General features: G+C 44.2%; 1 protein-coding gene across 11 annotated transcripts in view; it reads right to left on the bottom strand.

Moving 5' to 3' along the window:
- The window catches only part of TBC1D8 (TBC1 domain family member 8), a 103,128-nt gene that overhangs the window by 25,645 nt on the left and 52,183 nt on the right, over positions 1–25,300 (bottom strand). For 10 of the 11 annotated variants that reach the window (XM_032351783.1, XM_032351773.1, XM_032351774.1 and 7 more), the window contains 4 exons: positions 16,774–16,892; positions 13,339–13,567; positions 10,728–10,968; positions 1,077–1,284 (listed from right to left, as the gene is read on the bottom strand). In XM_032351783.1, the coding sequence (XP_032207674.1) occupies positions 1,077–1,284; positions 10,728–10,968; positions 13,339–13,567; positions 16,774–16,892 (797 nt within the window). Of the gene's footprint in view, positions 1–1,076; positions 1,285–10,727; positions 10,969–13,338; positions 13,568–16,773; positions 16,893–23,928; positions 24,050–25,300 lie in introns of those variants that run through there. The other variant, XM_032351782.1, reaches the window with a different exon arrangement.

Genomic DNA, 25,300 nt, shown 5'->3' with positions numbered 1-25,300 from the left:
ACAGCATGGGCGAATCCGGAGGACATGATGCTCAGTGAAATAAGCCAGCCACACGTGGGCTAATGTTATAGGATCCCACTTAGATGAGGGACCTTGAGTAGTACCAGTCAGAGACAGAAAGTAGAGCAGTGGTTGCCCAGGGCTGGAGAGGAAGGATGGGGAGTGAGTGCCGAATGAGGACAGAGTTTCTGATGGCAAAGATGAAGTTCTGGTGATGGTGGGATGATACCGTGAATGTACCTAATGCCACTGAACCCTAACACCTAAAAGTGGGTCAAGTGGTAAATGTGATGCTATGTATAAGCTACAACAAGAAGACAAACAAATGTTTAAGACAACTCTTGGTCTTCTTGCTTCACTCCTAAGTAAGAACATTTGCAAAATGAAAACATTTACAAAATGACATGGAAGGAGATCACATGGATAAAAAATTCTGAGTTTCCCCAAACAACTGTGCTCAGAATTTGGAGGTCCTGATGGAAACAGAGTGGTGGGTACATTCACCACAGACGTGCCCTGAAACCAAAGGACTGAGCTCTTCAGATCTGGAAGTACCCTCAGGCTGCCCTGAATTTCCAGGAACAGACGGCAGACTGTTAAAGTACAAAGGGACCGGATCCATATTAAACGAAACATTTTTAAGTGTTTCACTCAAGTCCCAGGAGGGCACAAGAGCCAAGCAATCGGACGTTTTCAAGGTGATGTTTTTTGTCAGTTGCCTCTTCTCTTTCCCCTTTCTGTGAGTACAAGGGGTGGAATCCTACCTAAGAGCTGACAGAAAAGCTTTAACTGTGAGGCAGAGCCTTTCTCTGAACAGCGTCAACACTAATGCAGAGGTGAGGGCACGTGCTTCTCGCCAATCACTGCCAGGCAAATTTCAGGGTGTTGGAGGAATGACAGAAAAAGCAACAACCACACGGGGACTGGTCAAATGCAAGCCGTGCTTCCCTCCAGAGGCCCATCTGCAGTGGGCAAAACCCTGCTGGGTGGGCAGCCCTGCCCAGCCAGTCTCACGGCCACCACGGGCTCAAGGAGAGAAGGCGGGCTCGGGAAGCGCCAGCCAGGGCTGCCCCTACCTCTCTGAGTGGGAGGATGACATTGCAGCAGCCATCCTCCTTGCTGGCGAAGCAGACGTAACGGTCGGAGGCAAACATCCGCCCCACGGTGTGACAGCGGCTGAACGGTGTCCACAGAGAGCAGTCCACAACAGCGTGCAGCCTCTCCTGCCTCGGCAGCCTGAAGAACGCCCGGAAGAACTCATTCTGTGCTCTGGCTTCCAGGTCCCTGGCAGAGGAGGGAGAGAGAAGAAAAAGAGGCAGGGACAGTGAACGAACACACGGGTTTACAAAGGGAAACGCTGCGAAGCCAACTGGGGCTCCGGACATGGAAATGGATGAGACCCCACCAGGCCCCGCATGGGTCACAGCTCGTGCCCCACTTTACAGCCAACCTTGGAAACGGGTCCTCAAGGCAGGAGGGGTTGCCTCTGCACAAAAGTAAAACACCAAACTCACAGTTCAAAACAGATACTCCCTTCCTGATTTGAGCAACACTGTGAGTCACCACAGTGATACTTAAACAAGTGTTTAAAAATCCAGTATCAAAAAGTCAGTAACACCAAGTGCTGGCAAGGACGTGGAGAAACAGAACCCTTCGCACCCCTTGGGCGGGAAGGCAAAATGGTGCAGCCGGTCCGGAAAACTTTCTGGCTGTTTCTCCAAAAGATTCAACATGGACTTACCATACGACCCTGAAATTCCCCTCCTAGGCATAGACCCAAGCAAATCGAAAATGTACATCTGCTCCAAACCCTGGACACATCTGCTCAGAGAGGCAGAGCTGGCAACAAGCCTAACGTCCATCAGCTGACAAACAATCAACAAAATGTGACAGAGCCATCTAACAGAAGGTCACTCGGCCACACAGAGCAACGAAATACTGACACACACTACAACGTGGACGGACCTCGAAAACATTACACACACAAAAGACTTCATACTGCCTGAGTCCCTTTAGATGAAATTTCCAGAACAGGCAAAACTCATCAAGAGAGAAAAGAGCAGGGCGCCTGGGTGGTTCAGTGGATTAGGCCTCTGCCTTCAGCTCAGGTCATGATCTCAGGGTCCTGGGATCGAGCCTCACATAGGGCTCTCTGCTCAGCGGGGAGCCTGCTTTCCCACCCCTCTCTCTCTCTCTGCCTCTCTGCCTACTTGTGATCTCTGTCTGTCAATAAATAACTAAAATCTTAAAAAAAGAAGAGAGAGAGAGAAAAGAGCTTAGTGATTCCAAAGAGGAAGGGATAAAGGGAGAAGTGGGGAGTGGCTGCTCATGAGTATGGGGTTCCTTCTTGGGGTGAAGAAAATGTTCTACAGCAAGTGTGGGGATGGCTCCACAACTCTGAGTGGACTGAGAAACCACTGACTGGGAAGCCTTAACACGGTGAATTGTACAGTATCTGCTCCAAAAAGCAGTTCAGCTGAGATCTGTGCTTGACATATAGTAAGTGCCAAATAAACATTAGCTATTATTATCTTTAAAAAACAAATCCAAGCAGTGCCTGGCTGGCTCAGCCCGTTAAGCATCTGACTCTTGATTTTAGCTCAGGACATGATCTCAGGGTAATGAGATCAAGCCCCAAGTCAGGCTCTGCACAGGGCGTGGAGTCTACTTAAGATTCTCTCTCCCCCTCTCCCTCTGCCCCTCCCCCAGTTCTCTCTCTCTCAAAAATAAACAAAAAAATAAATTAATTAATAAAATAGATCCAAGTCAAAGTATCACTGGGGAGAACTCCGTAAGTATGGACAGTGGACAATGGGGAAAAAAATCCTACCCCAGGGGACCCCCCCCCACCCTGAGTCTTGGCTCTAATATCCAGTAAAGCAAGAAGGCAGCCAACTCACAATATCTGCAAATACTGATGAATTTATGTCCCACCCCAAAATTCTAGTAGAGGGGAAATTCCACTGTACAGAGATAAAAATTTTTCTTTGCCACATCAAATAAGAGTTCTTTAAATTCATCCGAGAGAATTTAAACTTAGCTTTCTTATCAGTTGGGTGACCTTAGGTAACAATTCTCTGTATCACATCTTGACATCTATAAAATGGAAACAAAATACGTAACCTTTCTGCTTCAAGGGATCCCCTAAAAACCTAAGAGGATGGCCACAATATTGAAAAATCATATTAGAAATAGCATCTACAGTATGATTCCATTTATATAAATACTATAAAATTTGCAAAAAATGATGTGTAAAGACTTTGTATAAATGTTAATTGTTATTGACTCTGTGTAGTAGCATTTCCACTTTTCATTTTAATTCTGCTTAAATTTCCTACCTGATCATGTATTGTTAACTTTTTTTTTTGAGTAAAATATTGACATATTTTTATTGAAATTTCACCTTGTATGCTCATTAGAAAATAAATATTTCAAAAACTCTTTGGTATATAATACTTTTTTTAAAATTAAATTTATCTTCAGCGTAACAGTATTCATTATTTTTGCACCACACCCAGTGCTCCATGCAATCCGTGCCCTCTCTAATACCCACCCCCTGGTTCCCCCAACCTCCCACCCCCCGCCCCTTCAAACCCCTCAGATTGTTTTTCAGAGTCCATAGTCTCTCATGATTCACCTCCCCTTCCAATTTCCCTCAACTCCCTTCTCCTCTCTAACGCCCCATGTCCTCAAAAAAAAAATGAAGCTATTTTCTTTTAGGAAAAGATTAACTTTTAAAATGTTCCCTAGTGCAAGGTATTAAATGCCTGAGTGATCTTTCAGACACATTCCCCCCCAGCCCACCAGGGCCAGGGCCAGGGCCAGAACTCATACCGAGAGGCCCCTCCTGTGCCAGGTCTCATTCCCAACCCAGTCCTCATTTTCACACCATCACACAACCATCTTCCCAGGAGACCCAACATGGAGATGGGAGAGTGCTTGGAATTTACTGTTTACTATTTACTATCAAACCCTCACAAAGAGAGATTCATGCATGCCCAGAAGGTTTTCTGGGCACAGCAAGAAATTATACAAATTCTACAGATCAAGATGGTCCAGTTCCTGGGGGATAGCTGCCATCCCTTAACACGCAGCACCTGATACTCCATGGATGGCAATTCCAAAGGAGCCTGCACTTTGCCCCAGAGGAACTGGGAAAACATGGTAAAGCACCGTAAATGCTTTAGAAATTCACGTACTATGGGGTGGAAGGCAAGACCCCTCAATATCACCCCAGTTCTCTGAAAGCCGACCTACATTCAGCACATTTACTTTGGAAGATTTATATCTTTGTCCTCAAAGTATGCTAGCCGTGCTGGTTTGGTGAAAGTGAAGCCAGTGCAAACTTCCTGTACGTACCTCACAGGTACAGGTCCAGCCACCACTAAATTCACCTGTTGTCTGCTCCTTCCTAGAAGCATGGTGGTGGGGGCTTTGGTGGGGGGGATACTTTTGGTATTTTACCTTGCAGACAGCTCTTCAATTTAAGACTAAGGTGTTCAGTTTTCTGATTTTTCTATTCAGTGCACCTGCTGCACCAGCCAACTGCTCAGTTCAATCCCCTTCCCCATGGCTTCTGAGCAGCCTGGGTATACGACACGTCACCTCCACTCTGCTTTCTGGGCTGTTCTCTGTCACCAAAGGAGTCTGTCTCTCACACATTCAGCAGCCACAGACCAGTGACCTCGCATTGTAAGAGAGAAAGGAGGGGGGCACCTGGGTGGCTCAGTCATTTTAGCTGTTGACTCTCAGTTTCAGCTCAGGCCATGATCTCAGGGTCCTGGGTTGAGCTCCTTGTCGGGGTCCACCCTGAGCAGGGAGACTGCTTCAGGATTCTGTCTTCCCTCTGCCCCTCCCTCTGCATGCCTGCACCTTCTCAAATAAGTATCTCTAAAAAAAAAAAAAAAAGAAAGAAAGAAAGAAAGAAAAAAGAAAAAAGAAAGCAGCAGGAAGGACTTTCCTAAATCCTCTTCCTTCCTTAGAAAGTCCTCTTCCAATTCCACCTCTAAATACACATTCTACGTATACATGTGGCATTGAACTTTCTGATAGATGGAGATGAAGATCCAGTAGCTGAAGACGAGTAGCTCAAGCCCTTTATGAAGGTCAGAGTAAGACCACTCCATCCTTTTGGTCTGTTTCGAAGCAGGTGGTATTTTTGATGCTTAAAAATATCCGCTCCTCTTTCCGAAGAATACCAGAAACAAAGTCCACTGGTCAAAATTTGCCTTTGAGACCTTCCAATACCTACTAAATGTTCCCCCTCTTCCTCTGTAGAGATGCCCAACACAAAAGAGTCATAACTGACCATTCAGGCCTATAAGCCAGGGCAGAAGCACCCCTAAAAAGATGGAAACTAGCCCAGCAGACCCCACAGTATTTACCCCCAGTGTCCACCTTGCTGGTATGCACTGGCCAAAGCAATCCCTCCAAGAGAAAGCGGCAGCTGAGACTAGAAGGGACGGTGCCACAGACCCTCCTGTCTGAACATATGCCCTTGCATGAGCCTATAGCCATGTGGGAAATAAATGTGGGTTTATCAGAATACAGAGCAAGAACACCAAGTTTGCTCATGGAGCTACAATGAATATGACCATTCCTGCACAACAACAACACAGGCCCACACTACATGCCCACACTCAAAACTCCACACTTCATTCACTAGAACTTAGACCCAAGAAATGAAAGGGTGGGTCCTTCTTTTGTTTCTCTGTGAACCTAGAATTCGATTTTTCTCCCCTTAGTTTTGGTACAAATGTACCAAAAACAGGTTCCCCTGTCTCTTCTCCCCATCAACCTGTTAGAACACTTTTGGGAAGACCTGTGTCAGGCCTCATGTGCCATGGTAACTCTCCCTCCCTCGTGTCATTCATCCCACAGACACAAACCCACTATGTGTCTAGCAGCTCAAGGGAGCTCCAGACAGAATGCTTCCCCAAACTCAGGCTCTGTGGCAGCTGGGGCAGGGGCTCCCGCGTTAGCTCCCAGTGTGAGGATGTCCCCGCTGTGCCCTTGACAGGAGACCTCAAGTACTATCCCTGGCCTTCTGGAATAACGTGGTCTTCTGTCAGCTGTTTGCCCCATAAAACATGTACAAAGATTTCTAGAGGCTCTTCGTGACACACCCACCCACAGACCCATGCCCAGCTCATTTGAAACTCTGGGCAAGAGCCAGCAATAAGGAAGCATGGCAGCACCACCACATACGCATACTTCTCAAAGCCGAAGTCTGCACAGAAAACATGGCATCCCTCGAAAGTGTGTTGACTTGACACACCTTTCCCCTACTCTCCCCCAAGAGCACCAAGGAAAGAGAAGGACAACCTTGCCGTGATGTACCTTACATATAGCGCACACAGCCGCCTGGGTCTCCTGGGCTCGGAGGGGGCATGAGGGAAACCCAGGCCTCGGAAAACAGGGAAGAGGGTGCACATCGACTCAGCTGGGGCTTGCAGTGCCCCCATGTCTTTGAAAGTACATCCTCGGAGCTCCAGCAGACCAAGACCTCAACAACACTGGCATCTAGAAGGCTTTTTCACACTCAAGGCTCCTGCCTTTGCCCTCTGCCCTCCATCGTGCCCCAGAACAGCCTGGAGAAGTAAAAAGCAACTAGGGCTCTGCAGGGTGGGGACTCGCAGGCCTTCCCCAGTGAGGCAGGAGCTGTTCAGGGCTGCACAAGGAGCCCCTAAGAGATGTCGACGCCAAACCAGAATGACAAGGACAGAAAGCCCAATAAATTATACAGCTAGGATGGGCATTCTTAGTAGGGTACAAGAACAGCAGGAAAGGGAGTAAATGTGGGCAGACAAGGCCAAAGAAGTTCTGAAAAGTCAGACCAGGGAGCCAGACAATCAGCCCGACAACAGGGGATGAGGGCTTATTACTGAAGATGTCAGCCCCCTCCCGACCCCTACACCCACCCCCTCACCCCAGGCATCCCCCGCTAACCTTTAGATACCAGAAAGATCTTCCACTGGGGTAAACAGCCTCCATTCACTGCACTGCAATAACTACGTTTTCCTCCAGCACTTTCCAATCAGTCAATATAGATTTTAATGGTGATATTAAATTTGATTTAGTGAAACACATCACCTTCCCAATCTCCCACTCCCCAAAAGCTGGCTACACCACTTTCAACCCATCACTCACAGCTTCACAAATGTTACTGTGTTGGTAAATTTCAGGACCGATCCATTTCTTTGCTCCCCACGCCAGGCCCCAAAGTCCCTTCCCCAGTCTCTGTTTTCCCGCCCTTCTGGATTCTGCTGCTATGCTCCAGAATCCCTGCTCCAGGCCGTCCTCTGCAAAGTGTGAGGGCTGGGCCAGAGGACTCCTGGGTCCAGCTGGCTCGAACTTGTCTGACCGGGTCCTGTTGTGCGATGCACCAGCCCATCCTCCCAGCTCCTGCTGGAGTCCCAGCTCCTCTGGGCACTTTCCCAAAGTCCCATGGGAGTGAGAGTGAGCAGCAATCGTGACTAATCCGCAATCAGATGGCTCACCACACTAGTGACCTCAAAGGCACCTTTCTAAAGCTGTTATCTGGGAAGGGAAGTGAAAATACATCAACAAAAGGGAGCCTGAGGAGCATTCCAGCACTTCTGATTGTACCCTTTGCATCAAGAGACTGTTTTCCTCAACTTGAAAACCTGGGCTCTCTTGGCAGGATGTCAAGTAGACTGAGTCATTACCTGTTTATGTCCACAGGCCTATGTCTCCATGACAGAAAGCTACACGTGAGACCCACGAGGAACTGGTAGGCAAGGACATGCCTTTCACTTTTGGAAGAAGTCTCTCAAAGTGCAGTGACCAGCAAAACATACTAGGAACGAGAATCTTGCCACCCATCTCAGGCCAATCCGAGGCACCTGCAGGGCCTTGTTTTGTCCTTTTCTCTCTCTTCCGCTCCCCGATCATTATTGGTATAGAAAGTAGAGGAGAGGGAGCCTCATATAATTCACCTGAATTCTGGAATGTACACAAAGAATGCTTATACTGATGAATTTTCTTCCAAAATGAATGATTTTGGGTGCCTGAGTGGCTCAGTTGGTTAAGTGACTGCCTTTGGCTCAGGTCATGATCCCGGAGTCCTGAGATCGAGTCTCACATCTGGCTCCCAGCTCCATGGGGAGTCTGCTTCTCCCTCTGACCTTCTCCCCTCTCATGCTCTCTCTCACTTCTCTCTCTCAAATAAATAAAATAAAATCTTTAAAAAAATGAATGATTTTACCACAGGGTCTTAAATGTGACAAACCAGCCATCTGCCTCTTCTTACCCAGTTTCCACCCAAAACCACAATGCTACATCTAGAAGTGGAGCCGTGAGGGACTATCAGGAGATCTATGAGGAAATCACCTGAAACCCTAGTGCCCACAGAGCTGACCAGAGTATGCAGGCCATCAGCCGGCCTCCTAGTGCTCAAACCCAGTGGAGGGGGGGGCGGCAGGGAGGCAGTTCACACACGTACACATCAATGCAAAACCTATAGAACAGATAGACACTTCACTGGGTGATTATAGAAGCCCTTTAACAACTCCTCCAACCGAGACTCGTTTCTTCATTTTTAACCAATCTTTGTAAGCTGGACTAAAAGGACTCAGACACCAAATGACTATAGAGATATTTGGAGATACATGAGAGAGAGCTGGGCTGTCTTCTTTGGACCTAAGACAGAGCCGGAGACGGTAATGGGAAACCCGAGGTCAGGAAGCCCAGGGAGCAGCTCAGGAAGGGGAGTCAGAAGACCCAAGGGCAGCACCCCAAGGATCTCCTTTCATAAGGGAGAGACAAGCAGCAGCACTCTTTTCACAAAGGAAATGTCAGATGCTGAGGACACGAAACCAAGTGAAATCCATTGGAGTTTCACCAAAAAAGTTCACTTTTTGATTCCTGCCTTACTTGTGACAATACATGACCAATTTATAACGCATGCACACAGCAGGGTCTCTAAATACGTCCTGAATACAGGCCAACTACAAACACACTGCCATTTAGAGACCACTGATTAAACACATGTTCTCCCAGATGTTCCAAGAAAATACCAAATGTGTGTAAGGAATTACAGGAAATGTTATAAGAGATTTAAAAATTCTTTTTAATGATGGGACACAGAATGACACAGAACTACCATGTGATCCCACAATTCCACTTCTGGGTATACGCCCAAAATATGTAAAAACAGGCATATGCTCACGGCAGCATCAACGTACAACAGCAAGGGTAGAAATGGCTTTGTGTCCATTGATGCATGAACAGAGAAAGAAAATGTGGCATATCCACACAATGGACTACTACCTAGCCTTAAAGAGGAAGGAAGTTCTGGCACCTGCTGCGACACGGATGAACCATAAGGACATGACACTAAGTGAAATATGCCAGCCACAAAAGACAAATACTGTATGATTCCACCTACATGAGGGACCTTGAGTAGTCAAACTCAGACAGAAAGTAGAGTGGCAGTTGCCGGAGGCTGGGGGAGGAGGGGAATAAGAGTTATTGCTTAATGCGGACAGAGTTTCAGTTTTGCAAGATGAACTGTCCCAGGACTGGATGGAAGGGAGGGTTGCACAATATGAATTTATCCATTTTCAACTGCATGGTTCAGTTCAGCGGTATTAAGGTAGCAAATATTATATTGTGTGTATTTTCCCACATTAAAACTTTTTTTCATGTCTAGTAGTACTAAATAGTAGTGGGATTCTCTAATGATATCAAATCTATCTAGCCACAATAGCACTTGTTAGATGACTTGTTTCTCTAAGGGTATCTTTGTATAAACTCTACAGTTACCTGGTCTAAACCACCAAGTCAGGAATCACAGTCAAGCTTAGCTGAACGCCACCATTTAAATTTTAGATAATGAAGCCGAACTTCTTTAAAATGACTAATAATTCAAGCAACGGCTCCAGATAGCTCCACACATAGCATCAGTAGGGGCAAACCAACCATAAAGAATGTGAACTTAGAGTATTACTGAGGCACATTTCTAATGGCTAACTGGTAGCAAAAATAAATTCATTGTCCTGAAAACCTTTTCTACAAAGCACTTTCAGGGATACCTGAGTGGCTCAGTCAGTTAAGTGCCTGCCTTTGGCTCAGGTCATGATCCCAGGGAATCTCTTAATGTTCGCTAATAAAGCACAGTGCTGAATGGAATTCTATCATGAAGCTATCCATATTATATTTACTTAGAAGTATTTTTTATAAAAATCAGTTTCCAAATATCTGGAAAAAAAGCAGAATTGGATCCAGAAATCAAAGTCAACTGCCAAAAAAAAAAAAAAAAAAAAAAAAAAAAGAAGAAAGAAAGAAAAAAAGAAGAAACAAACAGGGTGCCTGGATGGCTCCGTTAGCTGAGCACATGACTCTTGGTTTCAGCTCGGGTCATGTCAGGGTCATGGGATCTAGCCCCACGCTGCACTCACGCTCAGTGCAGAGTCTGCTAGAGATTCTCTTCCTCTCTGCCTCCCCCTACTCCCCCAGCTTGCTCACTCTCTCTAAAATAAATGAAATCTTAAAAGAAAAAAAAAACCTTCCTTATTAAAAAAATAATCAACTATTGCTGCCAATTACTATGTCACAATCATGATCAACACCACAGGAAAATCTGCATCGAGCCACAAGGGACATTTAAACCGGTACAACTAAGACTAACAAAGCACATGTAAATGAATGTGGTGGCCCACTGCCACAGTCCCGTGGGTGAGGAACCGAAAACGGAAGCGCCTTACCGCTTGGTGATCTGGCTCGGCTCCTGCAGGTCTGGGTCCAGGTCAAAGACCTCGTTATCCAGCAGCCTCCGGAGTGTCACGTCGGCCAGCTGCTCCATGATCTTGAACACCTCATCGAGGTTCAGGAACATGGAGAAGTCACGCTCCTTATTCTGCGTCGTGATTCGGATGGTGTCCGTCAGAAAGACGTTGGACGTTCTTTCCAACTTCTGGATATCGACCCATGGGACTACAAGTTTAACTAGAAGAGGGAAAAAAAGGCAAATACGTAGGTTACCCTAACATGTGAGCCAAACTTGAGTGTACCAGCAAACAAGAGTCCAAAGGATTTCCTTAAGCTGAAAAGCAAAGCCAGAGCAGGAAAGGGGAAGCACAAAACTGCTTGACAGCTGTGTGTTAGAACCCAACTCATGTTTCATGATTTTTCTTAAAAGATTTAAGTAAAATTTTCCAAGTTGTTGGCTACTGCACACAAACAGGGGACAGCGTTCTGAAATACCAAGTTAACAACAGGAAAAGAAAACTTCAAGAATATTTAAACCCATGGGGCGCCTGGGTGGCTCAGTGGGTTAAGCCGCTGCCTTCGGCTCAGGTCATGATCTCAGAGTCCTGAGATCGAGTCCCACATCGGGCTCTCTGCTCAGCGGAGAGCCTGCTTCCCTCTCTCTCTCTCTCTGGCTGCCTCTCCGTCTACTTGTGATTTCTCTCTGTCAAATTAATAAATAAAATCTTTAAAAAAAAAAAAAAAAAAAAGAATATTTAAACCTAAATATTTTCAAAATATCCAAAAACTTCTCCATTTACATAATTTCTCGTTTCAAAAGCAGCATTCATGGTGTAAAAAAAGTGCAAAAGAGGATTATTCATGATCTCCTTTAGAGAAACAGACTTCACATTTAGACTGTGTCAAATGACAGTCTTAGAAGACACAGTACAATTTCTATGGAATTCTTTAAAGTAATACAGTACAAACAGTACATTTTATAAACAAGTGTTTTATTCTGGGAAATGTTTCCAATACAGTGATGGCGAGGCTAGCTAGAGCTTACTAATGCAAATAGAAAAAAGAGACACTGTAACAACTTAAAGTGATTTTAAATGTTATCAAATACTAGAAATCTTTTTTTTTTTTTTTCAAAACTTAGCATCCTAACAAAATTTGGCTTAGTCACCATGAACGATAGGTGTCAGAAACTAATTCATTTTCTTTTTCAAATCAAGGAGAACTTCAAGTGTTTCTCTTTCTACTGTTTCTTTCCACTTCTCGCAATAACGTTTTCGGGGCTTCCATGACTTAGAAAGCCACACATCGACTTCAGGCTTGAGATGAAGCTTCTTCAGCTACTTCTAAGTGCTTTCACCTAAGTCTTTCATACAAATACATACAATCGATAACATCAACTTTCATTTCATGAAGCATCTACTTTGTGAAAAGCCCTGCACTTAAGGAGTTCGTTCAAACAGGGAAAACAGACAATAAAATAAGCAACCACTAACTTGACAGAATCTAAAGCAGAAACACAAACGTGGTGCAAATTGTAAGGGGACCAGGGAAAGTTCCTGGAGGTGATAAAATTCTGAACTGAACTTGAAGGGTGAAAGAGGCACAAGACTAGGGAAGGGAAAGACCAGCATGAATTTTGAGAAGCACTGCACAAAGTACAAGAATAAAGATGGTCAAGATCAGGTCAGAGCACAGACCAAGGGTGGGGAAAGGTCACACACACGTGGCGTTATGTACTGAAGGATCAGACCTGAAGCTGGCAGCGTGAGAAAGAGAGCGATGACCCTGGGCAGGAAGCTGTGTCAGCACAATTTCAGAGAAGCCCCTCCCACTGGTTCAACTTGAAATATAAACTTAAATGCAGGAAGAAGAAAAAATGACATATATAAACACATACATACACATATACTTGTTTTATATACACACACAGCTGCCATCCTGCCTGGGTGCTTGAAACAGTATGTAGTTCCAAAAGAAGTTTCCATGGGAATGACTTTTTAAAACTTCAATATACAACCAACACTCATGACTTTTCTTTCTTATCTTGGAATTCTATCACCTCGCATGGTAATGGTCAGTGCATCAAAGTGTGAAAAGTTCATCACTGCCTGAATCTCAAGTGGACCCAGGTGAAGAATTCCCTCCCAATCCAAGGAACAGCTGTACATCCTGCTTCTTTTCCAGGAGCAGTCGTGACCTTCAGGGCTGGGAACTTTTTAAATGCCCTCCTCCCCCAATCAAGCACATTTAAGAAGCAACAATATGTTCCATTCCTTTAGAAGCACTGGGCTGTCAGTTTTGACAATGCGTTTTCAGAGCAACGTCAAGTAAAAAACCTTCAGTAGCTCTACAAAGAGAGCTTCACTGAAATGTTTAAGGCAATGGAAAAAATGAACTCTCACAAAACCAAAGCCCGTTAGTGGTGGTTGCATATGGAAATAAAATTGTCTGCACACACCATTTGAAGTTAATCAAGTATTGCTCATTATCATCTCAACTACTCATTTAAAAATCCTTCATGCTCTAGCTCTTCCTCTCATCTCAGACCAGCACTGAGCTTCCCGAGAGTCCGCTTCCCCTGCGAACGGCAGCACGAGCCTCACTTACGTTCCTTGCCCAGGAAGAAGGAGTAGAAGCAGAGGTGATTGATGCTGAGGTAGAGCCAGCCTTGGCGGGGGACCCTGCCCTTCCAGCAGCAGCAGGAGTAATAGGTGACCAGCTTCTCTGCCTCTGGGAAGTTGAACCTGGCCTCGAACTTCACCAAGGCCTCTCGGAACTTCTCAGGCTCCTCTTCCTGCTCGGCAAGCCTGCTGCTCGTCTCCTCCGCAATCAGAGCCTGACACACAGAAAGGTAAGGGACCGACCCCTCGTCAGGGAAAGGAACAAAGGGAGAAGCAGGCAGAGGCGGGAAGGGACAGCCAAGCATAGGCCCCTGAGGAGTCTACACTGCCACCAACACACACACACACACACACACACACACACACACACAACCCCTCCCTCCCAGGGGTAGAGGAAAGTGGCGCGCCACTCTGTCTACCACCCAGAATCAGGGCCACGGTTGGCGGACTGATGAGCTGGGGGTGGGGGGGCAGAGAACCCAAGATAAGTCTCTCACTTGGCCACTAACCAGGCATGAGGCTTTGGGCAAATCACCAACTTCTAGGCCTGAGTTTCCTAACAAGTTACTATTGTGTGATACCTCCCGGCACTCCCTACAGGGACAGGATAATTCAGTTACTGGCTCAAAAGTGAATCTGATGCATCAGCCCTGAAGAACTATCCAAATTTGAGTTACAAGTTAGTCTGGTTTTTTTTTTAAGATCCTATTTATTGGGCATGTGGGTGGCTCAGGTCATGATCTCAGGGTCCTGAGATCAAGTCCCACATTGGGCTCTCTGCTTGGCAGGGAGCCTGCTTCCTCCTCTTTCTCTCTCTGCCTACTTGTGATGTCCCTCTGTCACATAAATACATATAATCTTTAAAAAAAAAAAAAAAGAGAGAGAGGGAGGAAAAGAGAGAGAGAGAGAACAAGAGCACAAGATGGGAGCGAGGCCTAAGGAGCGTGGCAGAGAGAGAAGAAGATTCCCTGCTAAGCAGGAAGCCTGACAATGTGGGGCTCGATCCCAGGACCCCAGGATTGTGACCTGAGCCAGAGGCAGATGCTTAACCAAGTGAGCCACCCAGGCACCCCAAAATAAGATTTACGAAATGAATCTGAAGTATGGTAAAATTTCAAGTGCTTCTAATTTCTTTCATTATGTTTTCTTCTTTTCCAAGTTTTATTTAACCAGACATCATTAAATAGAAAAATTATAAGAAAACAAATAACTTTAAAAGCATGTCTAACATATAAAGTTCCAGACCACGAGGCATGAAAGGGATTTTAGGAAGCAGAATGGGAGGCACGGGCTCCAGATACAGCCACAACAATGGTGACCATACAGACCTTTGACTTCCGTGGACTGCAGGGCCTAGTGACAAGCACGACTCTAAGCACAGGGGTTTCTTTAAAGCTTGACAGAGCGGCCAGCTGCTCAAGATACGAGTAGGAAAGCCCCAATTTTTGATTCCTTTGGATCTTCCCAGAGGAAAGGAAGAACCAACACCACACAGTGGCCCACAGATATAACCCCATCTCAGACCACAAGAACCCCTCCACCCTCAGCCCCTGCTCCAGGCGAGCAGCCTCCCCACAACTGTTGTCTTTCTTTTTCTTTTTTTCTTTCTTTCTTCCTTTCTCTTTCTTTCTTTCTTCCTTTCTTTTTTTCTTTCTTTCTTTTTTTTTTTTTAAAGGCATTTCAGTTTTGATGTGCAGGAGATTGGAATATGACATCCCAAACTGTGCCACTATGGCATAAGGATTATTCTGAGCTGAAGGCAACTGAGAAACGGCAGACACCAAAAAGGCTCTCTGCCTTCCCCCACTACTTGCCTAAAACAAGGACACCAAGACCCATTTGTGAAGGTGCCTCTCTCTTCTGTGCCAGGAAGGGGAGGGTAACTCTAGACTCTGACCAGCACTGAGAGGAATGTGCACAGCCAACCTCACAAAAACAGCCCTTCTTCTCTTCCCTTCATTTCTCCCCACCTTTACCTTCCCACAGCTGGCTACCCCTGAAAGCCTGAACACCTCTCTCTTTGTCTTGTCCCTTCCCTATAAACATACTGTTCTTTGTTGAGGTGCTGCATAAGCCCCACATTCTAACCACCCCTCTGAGTTACTCATCACTGAGTTTTCCTCATGTGTACACACATCGCACACGGTGATCAACTGTTTTTCTCATCAGTTTGACTTTTGCCAGTTCAATCTCCAGGCCGTAGGAGGAGAACCTAGGAGGCTAGAGGAAAAGCCGCTTCCTCCTCTGCAGAAGCTTTCCTAAAGACACTACAGCAGAAATGAATTTCCTTCCTCCATATTAAAAGGAGAAACTCTAAATCAAAAAACCACCACAGCATACATTAGACAAAGGAGAAGGAGGCACATGAGAAAAATAGCCATGGAAGAGGCATTTCTGTAGCTAAGCCCCAGTGGGATCTGACCTAGGGAACCAAGCTAGTCAGTCGGACCAGGCAGAGATGGTAACCGACAGGCTGGACGAGTCCCCACCACAGCCTGGGTCTACCTGCCAACCCCTGAGGCTAGAGGGGACACCAAGAGGCCACCAGCCAACAAAGCCACACTGCCTGACTCAGGAGACCTTTGGTTCCTACCTGGGGACATCGGAGTCCCGGATACCCAAAGGAAAAGAATATTTCCGCTTTGTCCTTTTAAAACCAAGAATTCATTTTGACACCCTTTACTAAAAGCTGAGGCACTTTTAAGGCAAACGTTTGATGAAAAAAATAAACAAAATCAATGGTCTGGGGGATTTTACTGACAGGGAGGAAAACTAGGCTAATGTGTTAAAAGTGTTTAATGAAGGTAAAAATCGGAATGAGAAATAGTCTCTCTCTGCCTGACGGGGCATATAAAGCACCAGGTACCAATTATGTTGTTGAAATGACAGAGAAGATGGAACTCACAAGATATTCACAGATACCCTCCAAAATAGTCCTGTCTTGCCCTCTCAAAACCTAATTGATTTTAATTCCATTTAATTAACATAGCTGAAGAATAAACAGCCACTTTGGGGAAGAGGAAAGTGCCAGGTCCAACAAAATAGAATGAAAAGATGTCACAACTGCAAAAAGGTGGGAATAACGAGTTTAAGGAGTCAAGCAACATTTCTGCTCTGCAAAAACATAAATGTTGGCATTTTTTTCTCCCTGAAACAAGAGAGAACCTTCCCTTCTATAAAGGAAAACAAAAACTTGGGCCTGAGAGCGTGGATTTTCCGGTTTCATGTGTATTTTGCCAGATTGACCATGAAGTTTGACAAGTGACCAGTCCAGCTCCTCTGACTGTGTATAAAGCCAAGATGTTCAGTCATGGTGGAGAAAACTGTTCGAATCTGATAAAAAATGCTACAGTGTTCAAAATGTCATACAAAAGTTCTAAGATGGGGAATTGGGAAGAAGCATTTCAGTCAAACGACCTACCTTTACCTTCCCCTTGACAAAGCTGGCAATGTCATCCTTATTATCAAAGACAGACAAAGTGTGCAGGAGATTCTGCTCCAGCCAGTCCCAATGCTGGTTTATTTCCTCTAATGTCGCACCTGGGTTAGAACATAAAAAGATACCGAAATTAAAAGTAACTCCTAGATCATGAACTCCTTTTCCAAATATTCTGAAACCTCTGTTTGTGATTAAAACATCCTGGCTTCTCACATCCTGGGCCATAGCAGACAAGGAAGACACCCTCCTTTGAAGCCACGGAGTCCTTCGCCACAGCACTGGGATTTGCAAACACCCATCCACTGCTACATGGGTAGGCCAAGAACTACATGTGGACATCCTGTCGCCCTTGCTGATGCCTGGACTTCCCACCACATCCACTCAAGTGACAGAAACATTCATAATTACGCAGCTGTTCCAAGGGAAACAAGCCCCCCAAAGTGGGCCAATTCCAAACAGTCTCACATAGTTTACCCTGTAAGGACAAGGATCCCTCAAGAGGGACCTCAGCCCAGGGTCACAGAGGAGAGAGCCTTCTGAGAAAGCTGCTACTGCTTGCCCAAGGGTGTGGCCACTCGCAACAGGCATCATTAAATACAACAGCAACAACCTAGGGAACTTCCAGGTATACCAAGCTGTACTTCATATCATTTACAATAATATCCCTTAAAAACATACATGAGAGATTATATACTAAACGTTTGAAATGTACATTAAATCATATCTAGTAAGTTAATTTCCTTCCAAGGCAATTAAAAAGAAATCACCCCATTACTGAAGCATTAAGCAACACTGTTACCAAAAAGCTTAGTTATTTTAGTATTTCCCCTCGAGGAGACTCCTGCTACTCTCCATTAGACAATGGGCACCTTGGCACAGGGACTGTGCCAGCTCCTAGTGAAGGACCCAGCATATAGCAAGTGCTCAATAAAGTCCCCTGCCTTGAAGCAAGCCCGGGATGGACAGGAAAAGGGATGTGTGCATCAGGTGTGCATAGTACAGGAACAGATAAACGCCCAGCTAGGAGGACAAGATTTCCAAAATGGGAAGCAGGAGATAATCTAACCTCTAAGAGGTCAAGGGCTACCCAACACCAATGCAGAATAAGCTCGCCAATGTGAGAGTCACAGTGGTCAACAGAACCACATACCATACACACAAAAGTCAGACATGCATTTTTTTCAACAGCAAACTTTTTGTATGCTATTTGCAGATTTCCTCCCTGCAGAGCATAGATGCATGGAGGGATATTCTAAAAAGCCTAGGGATAAAAATGCCAGAGTTCTTAGAACTTACTGCAGACTTGTGCTTTTAGGATCAGTGAGTATAAAGAACATCTGTGTGGGGACCGATTTTTCTGAACGGACAGTTTAGGAAGGAGTCATCAGAGCAATCCAAGAGAATTCTTCATAAGGAAAAGCAAGAGAGAGATCTGGTCTCTCTTCCTCTTCTTATGAGGAAACCCATCATGGGGCCCCACCCTCATGACTTTCTGTAAACCTAATTACATCCCCAGGCCCTACCTCTAAATACTACCACACTAGGGGCTAAGGCTTCAAGATATGAACATGGGGGAGGAAGATACCATTCAGTCCACACCAATCTACGCAGCTGTCCATCAAGCCACCCCTCCCGCCAACTCTTGCTCTTTAAGGACCAACAGACTGGACATGCAGCCACGTGCAGTTTAGGAGAGCAAGCTGGGGGGCGGGGCATGGTCAGGATCATCTCACTCTCCTCCCCCTCCCACCCAGGAGGCCCTTGTGGTTGCTGGAAACGCCTGGCCCTTCAGACCCCCATTCCTCTTACAAGGGGGAAAGATCCTCTCAAAACACAAGTCAAACCAAGTTCTGTCAGGCTTCACAGCAGGATTCTCATGAAGTTTCTAAGTGTCACCTACCTGAACTCGAGCCCCTCATAGTCTGCTTGGTGCCTTACACTCAGTGCTCAGGTCTGCCCACCTCTGGCTTAAGACTCTGCTGTTCAGTGTCTTCCAATGGCAACCTTGTAGGTGTCAGTCACAAAAACACTTCCTATAATTGTGGGGGTGGGGGGAGTCAGCAATGGGGTCTTCCTAGTGGGGTGACAGCAGATCACACCATTGCAAGAGAGTCCTTGGGTCTTCACTAAAGCCAATAAACTTGCAAGGAGACTTAGGGATGCCTGGACCTCTGCCCTTCTCTTTAAGGTTTACTCTTTCTAGATGTTTGTAATTTCTTATCTATCGTAATAAAACCAACTGGCCAGACTATTTAAGGCAAAGAATAAATGGGAAAAAAATTTGAGTATTTTTTTGAGTACGGGGTCATCAATCTTTGAGTATTTTTTTTATTTAATTTATTTATTTGAGAGAGAGAAAGCATGTGAGCAGGGGATGGGGAGCAGCAGAGAGAGGGAGAGGGAGAACCAGAAGCAAACTTCCCGCTGAGCATAGAGCCTCCAGAGGGCTCAATCCCAAGACCCCACAACCAAGACCATGACCTGAGCCAGAATCAAGAGTTGAATGCTCAAGTGACTGAGCCACCCAAGCGTTCCTTGAGTATGTTTTCATGACCTCCTAATTCATTTAAAAAACAAAACAAAACAAAACAAAACAAAAAACAACCTTGGCATAATGAGGAAGAACAAGAGAAGGGAGAAGACTCACCTTTGTGACTTTTCTATTCCAAGGGCTAGCTCACTACTGTGTAAGGAAGACTTCTGAATGAGGAAATGGAGACTCAAACACTTCTCCAAGGTCATATGTATTGAAGGAAAGGCAAAAGCAGGGTATGAACTCATTCTCTACAACCCTGAAGTACCCTGGTGTCCTCCCATTAATAAGCGGCATTTCAATTTCAAAATAACATTTACATAATCCTTACATCCATTACTCCTATGGTTTGACACTAAAAAAAAAAAAAAGTTATTTTGTGTTTGTACTTAGAGCAATTCCAATTTCCTGAGTGCATCTTTCTGGATGACATGAAACAGGTTTTCATCTATCCTATTAAGCTCAAAGGGACAGCACAGTTCATTGTTAACAGCTAACCAAGCAGGTCATCCTCAGCTGATAACCACAGACACCGTGATAAACACTATATACAAGCTCCAACACAGTCTATCGCATGGAACGAAGACTTGAAACAAAGCCATCAAAATTTTAGGCTTCTATCCTTTAAAAGATTCTTCTACTTATGGGGAGGAGTTTATGTCAGGGAAAGGTAAATTCTAAAACAAAACCACGCCTACACCTTGAGAGAGAAAACAGGCACACAAATAAAAATCTGTCACTGGGCCACAGTTAGATTTCATCACAATCTATGCTGTTCCTGAATACAAGACATAGCTGTATGTCTCTCCCAGCCAAGACAATCAAGATGATGAAACTTTTCCAGCCTACTATCTTCCATTTCCTACAAAAGTTGCCAAATGGCAGGGAAATTTTCCAAACTATAATTTCCTCTGCAGGGAAGTCTTATGATAGGCTTCCAAAATACCGTAAATCAGTACAAACCAACTGCATGTCCTCGGCCCCAAAGGACTAAAAAGGAAAGCCACTCAACAGGTCTCACACACCAACGTTCTAAACCTAAGCTGTAACCAAGTTTCCCAAATTACATGAAGTATCCCATCAGGAGACAGCTTTTTAACAAACAAAGTAGAAAAGAGAATACATGGCACTTTATAAGGCCAATCACTGACTTATAAATTTGTTAGAATGAAGCATACACACATAAATATTTTCTGTCTGTGGGTCATGCTCAAAAAATATCGGAAAGCCACCATATTACAGACGTACAAGTGGTGAGAAATGTAAAGAGAAAATAAGAACATGAGAACATGTCACCCACTGAAGCAGTGGAATGATAAAAAGGCTACAAATACCCAGCATAGCAATATTCTCAGTGTTTCTGCTGTGGCCTTCCAGAATGAAGACAGAGGGCAGCTACTGCATATGCTGAAGCTCTAACCCCCGATATGACCATATTTGGAGACAGGGCCTTGAACAAGTAATTAAGGTTAAGCGAGGTCATAAAGGTGGCATCTGGATCTGAGAGGACTAGTGCCCTCTTAAGAGGAAATGGGCACCTGGGTGGCATAGTTGGTTAAGCATCTGACTCTTGGTTTCCTTGGCTTCAGCTCAGGTCATGGTCTCCGGGTGGTGAGATCAAGTACCGACCTGGGGACTGTGCTCAGCATGGAGTCTGCTTAGAGTTTCTTTCCCTCTCCCTCTCCCTCTGCTCCTACCCCCAGTGCATGCTCTAAAAAATAAACTGAAAAAAGAGAAGAGGAGGAAGAGGAAGAGACACCAGGAAGGCCCCATGTGAGGATACAGGGAGAAGACAACCATCTGCGAGACAAGGAGAGGGGCTTCAGGAGAAACCACCCTTGCCGGCACCCGGATCGCACACTTCCAGCCTCCAGAACAGGGAGCATATCAGTGTTGATTTAAGCCACTCCATCTGTGGTATTTTTGTTATGGCAGCTCTAGAAGGCCAATAGAGCCGTAAAACCAAAATTTATAGGAACACTGTGGATTTTAACAGAAATCCAACTGGCAAAATTATACCCTGTTTTATTAAGGCAAAACAAGATTTCTCTTGCTTCAGGAAAAGGCTTCTATTTCCTAAGAAAATCAAAGTTCAGAGGATCTTAAACATTACCCATACAAAAAGTCAAATCAGACTTGCAAATGCCTATGCAAAACTAAAACACAGTCCTAGAAACCCCAATTAACCACACAACTACCAGGAGTGGTAATTTCTAAATTACTAACTCTAAGGCAGAACAGGCAGAGGTAGTAGACACAGGCCGTTTTTTGAATTCTTGGCATGTGTCCAGGCATTTTGTTAGATAGGTCATACACTTGATATTGTTTATCTTAATAAAAATAGCACAAGGTAGGTGGTATTGTTTTCTGGGTATGAAAACTTAGGGCAGAGAAGAGCCAAGCCCCAGGCCAGTTCTCCTGGCTGCTAAGGCCTAACTCACAGTGGAGATGGGAACCTGGGGAGCTGGGCAGGCAGCTCCCAAGAGCTAAGTCACTTTCAAGCTCACACACACAGCATGTACTCACCAAGGTTTCCCCCAGAGGTATTTTTAGGAAATAAAACAGGCAGCTCGTTGTCTATACCTACAGCTTCTGCACGAACACCGCCATAAATAACTTGATCCAAGCTTCAGTTTTCAAAAGCAACTTTTCTCTCCGCTTAATAACTATTCAACTGAATTAAGGGCCTTCTCTAGCTAACCTAAATCCTAATTTACAATGAATGGACATTCCATGTGTGTAGTTAGGATCTGTTTCTTTGACAAAGCACATTTCTCCTTCGTCCAAACACTCCATGTCAACCACCAAATGCCTGGCCTGAAAGCCATACAGACCACAAAGGGACTCATTAAAAGCAACACTGCCAAGGCAGTGTCATTTCTAAATTTCACACAACACTCATCCTAGACAGAATAACTCAGAAGCAAAGAATTTGAGCAAAAAGTAACAGATGAGCAGGCGAGAGGGTTGAACCAGAGCCTTTCATTTTCAGACACCATACACTCTTCACGTGGATACGCTATCAGACCCATGCCTAGAGCAGTATCCCCACACGAACCAATATCACATCATCACAACTGACCGTATTTTTAACCCACGGACATCTCACTATATTGTTTAAGAAATTAAATGTTATACCTTTTTTCCCTAATGTCCTTGGCCTTTTCTGAATTCAAATTAAGATACTGAGTCCCTAAAAGTACTTGCCGTAAGTGAAAAAAATCAACCTTCCTGACACTGAAAGTAAAATGGATTTTCAATTTATAATTATAACAGTCATTAAAATGTCCTTGTCTTAGTGCTATTAGAAACACTGCTCAGAATTAGAAACAAAGGTGTAGGAAAATCTGACTGTTAACCAAAAGGAAAAAAAAAATCAATAGAAACAGAACCAGAAAGGACACAGATAAAATAATCAGCAGACAAGGACATAAAACAGCTATCATAAACATACTCCAAAGTGTTCAAAAAGTAGAGGAAAGCATGAGGATGGTGGGAGAACCAAACTGAAGATACAGAAAAAGATCCAAACCAAACTTGTAGGGATGGAGAAATAGTGTCTGAACTCAGAAATAGACTGGATGGGATTAAAACTAGGGAATCTGGACACAGTGATTAAAAACTAAAATGAAAAGCAGAAGACAAAGGATTAACAACAAGATAAATAACAGAACATCAGTGAGCCCTGGAACAGCAGCAAGCAGACTACTAATTGGAGTCCTGGGATAAAGGGGAGGGGTGCCGGGCAAAAAACAGAGAACAGAAAAAATTTGCATATATTTGAAGAAATAGCTAAATTTTTTTCATGATTGATGAACACTATAAACGCACAGGTCCAAGAATCTCAACAAACTCCAAGCAGAAAAAGCATCAAGAGAAATCACATCTAATCAAACTGCTGAAAGCCAGTGATGAAGGGAAAAGACGATAATTATAGAGCAACAAAGAATGAGAGATTTGTCAGAAGCAATGGAAGGCAGAAGACAAAGAACAGTTTTAAAAGTATTAATAGAAAAAGGCTAATTTACAAGTACTTGAAGAAAAGGAGTGAATTCCTGTATAACTTGGGAATAATAAAACCTTCCTAAGCATGCCTCAAAATCATCAAGTATAAAAGAAAGGCATTCTGAATCCCACTACATTAAAAAGCCTTTGCAAGGTAAGCACACTGAAAGCAAAGCCACTAAAGGGCATGACAAACTGGAAAAAGATTTTTTTAATTTCATTTCTCAGACAAAGGCCTAATATTCTTAATGCTTAGATAGTGTCTAAAAACGGAGGGGAAGAAAAGAATCGCCCAATTAAAAAAAAGAAGCAAAGGGTAAGAACGAGGAGTTTCTGAAAACAGCCCTAAACATGAAAGATGCTTGACTTCCTCATAATACAAGGACAGCAAACAAGAACCATTGCAGAAACACCTATGACATTGGTGGAAATGCCCAAGTTTGACAACAGATCCAGTGACGAATCTGGGAAAGCAGGTACTTTATCCACTGCTGATGTCAATTTTGTCCAACGGTACAAACCCAGTAGAGGAAGGGACATTTAGGGGTATCTAACAAAGGTTCATATTCATTTACTAGAGATGGGATTGCAGCATATGCACATATGATTCTGCAGCATATGCACAAAGTTATTTAACCACCAGGTTATTCACTGAGCCATGGCCAGGGATGAAGACGCCACAAACGTCCATCAGTAGAGAACAGGATGAATCAACTATGGTACTCAGTTCGATGTAATGAAAGACAAAACAAAACAAAGAAGATAATCTCAACTCTGATACGGAATGATTTCTAGGCTGTGGTCTACGTGAACTAAGGCAAGGCTTAGAACAGAATATATGTGACCTTTATAAAAGGAGGGTGTGAGAGTGTAGAGGATATTTGTAAAAACAAAACAGTAGAAAGCTCAGCTAACAAAAAAGAGAGGTTTCCCTGTGGCAGAGGGAAGGGACAGGGAGGGGATAGCAATCAAAGACTTCTCTCCACAGACCTTGTCTATAGATTGTATAGGTCTGATTCAGGCATTACAAAAGAGTTTTCCTTTTTTTAAAAAAGTTAAATCAATAAGGGGAAAAAAGCAATACTTGAGTACATGGATAGACTTTTCAGGTTACAAAATGATTACACATAGAAAACAGCTATTTTAAACAATGTTGACTATACATCCATAGTTAAATATATTCTAAGGCTAAACAAAGCTGCCAAAACTTAAATTTCACTCAGTACTCTTATTATTAATATTGACAACATTTAGATATAATATGTATGTGGATGTGTGAGATAGTTAATTATGTGAATATTGTTAGAAACCAAGATTTTCAGTGTTCAAGAGAAAAACATAAAATCAAAGCTAAGTTATAACTATATAGTTTTACAGTTGAATTAGAAAGTTCATGTGTGACTCACTAAATTCTACCCCTGAAGTGAATATTACACTATGTTTACTAGCTAGCATTTACACTAAAATCTTGAAGCATAACAAGAAAGTTAATATGAACTCGTGACTTACTTTTCTTTTTTGTGACACATACTCCTTAGCTCATACTTCCTGAGAAGCCTTACAAGCAGTGAAAACCCAGTAACAATGACTGTGCCCTTACATGCCATTCTCCACTAAAAGGAACCAGTGCTACTGGAGAAATCGTGGATGCAGACAGGAGGTAGGAAAGGCACAAAGTGAACGTTCCACATCTCACTGGCCAGAGAGCAGGGAAGCACTCAAAGGTGACTGGCAGCAGGACCAAGTGCCAGAACCCAGAGGAAAGTGCTGAGGGGCAGAGGACGGCACAAGCCCAGTAACAAAAAGGACCACAATTAACAGACACACAATAGATCTATAACAACTGGCTCACCGTACAATACTTCCAACTTCCCGTACTTGGAAAAACTTCATGATAAAATATTGGGAGCAGTACTTGAAATTTTAAGATAATGCTAAAAAGGGACAGGGAGGGAAGAAAGAAAAAAGAAA

Source organism: Mustela erminea, chromosome 7 (genome assembly GCF_009829155.1).
Source record: "Mustela erminea isolate mMusErm1 chromosome 7, mMusErm1.Pri, whole genome shotgun sequence".
In the NCBI taxonomy this organism is placed as follows: Eukaryota; Metazoa; Chordata; class Mammalia; order Carnivora; family Mustelidae; genus Mustela; species Mustela erminea.
This window is presented reverse-complemented; position numbering and strand designations above follow the sequence as displayed.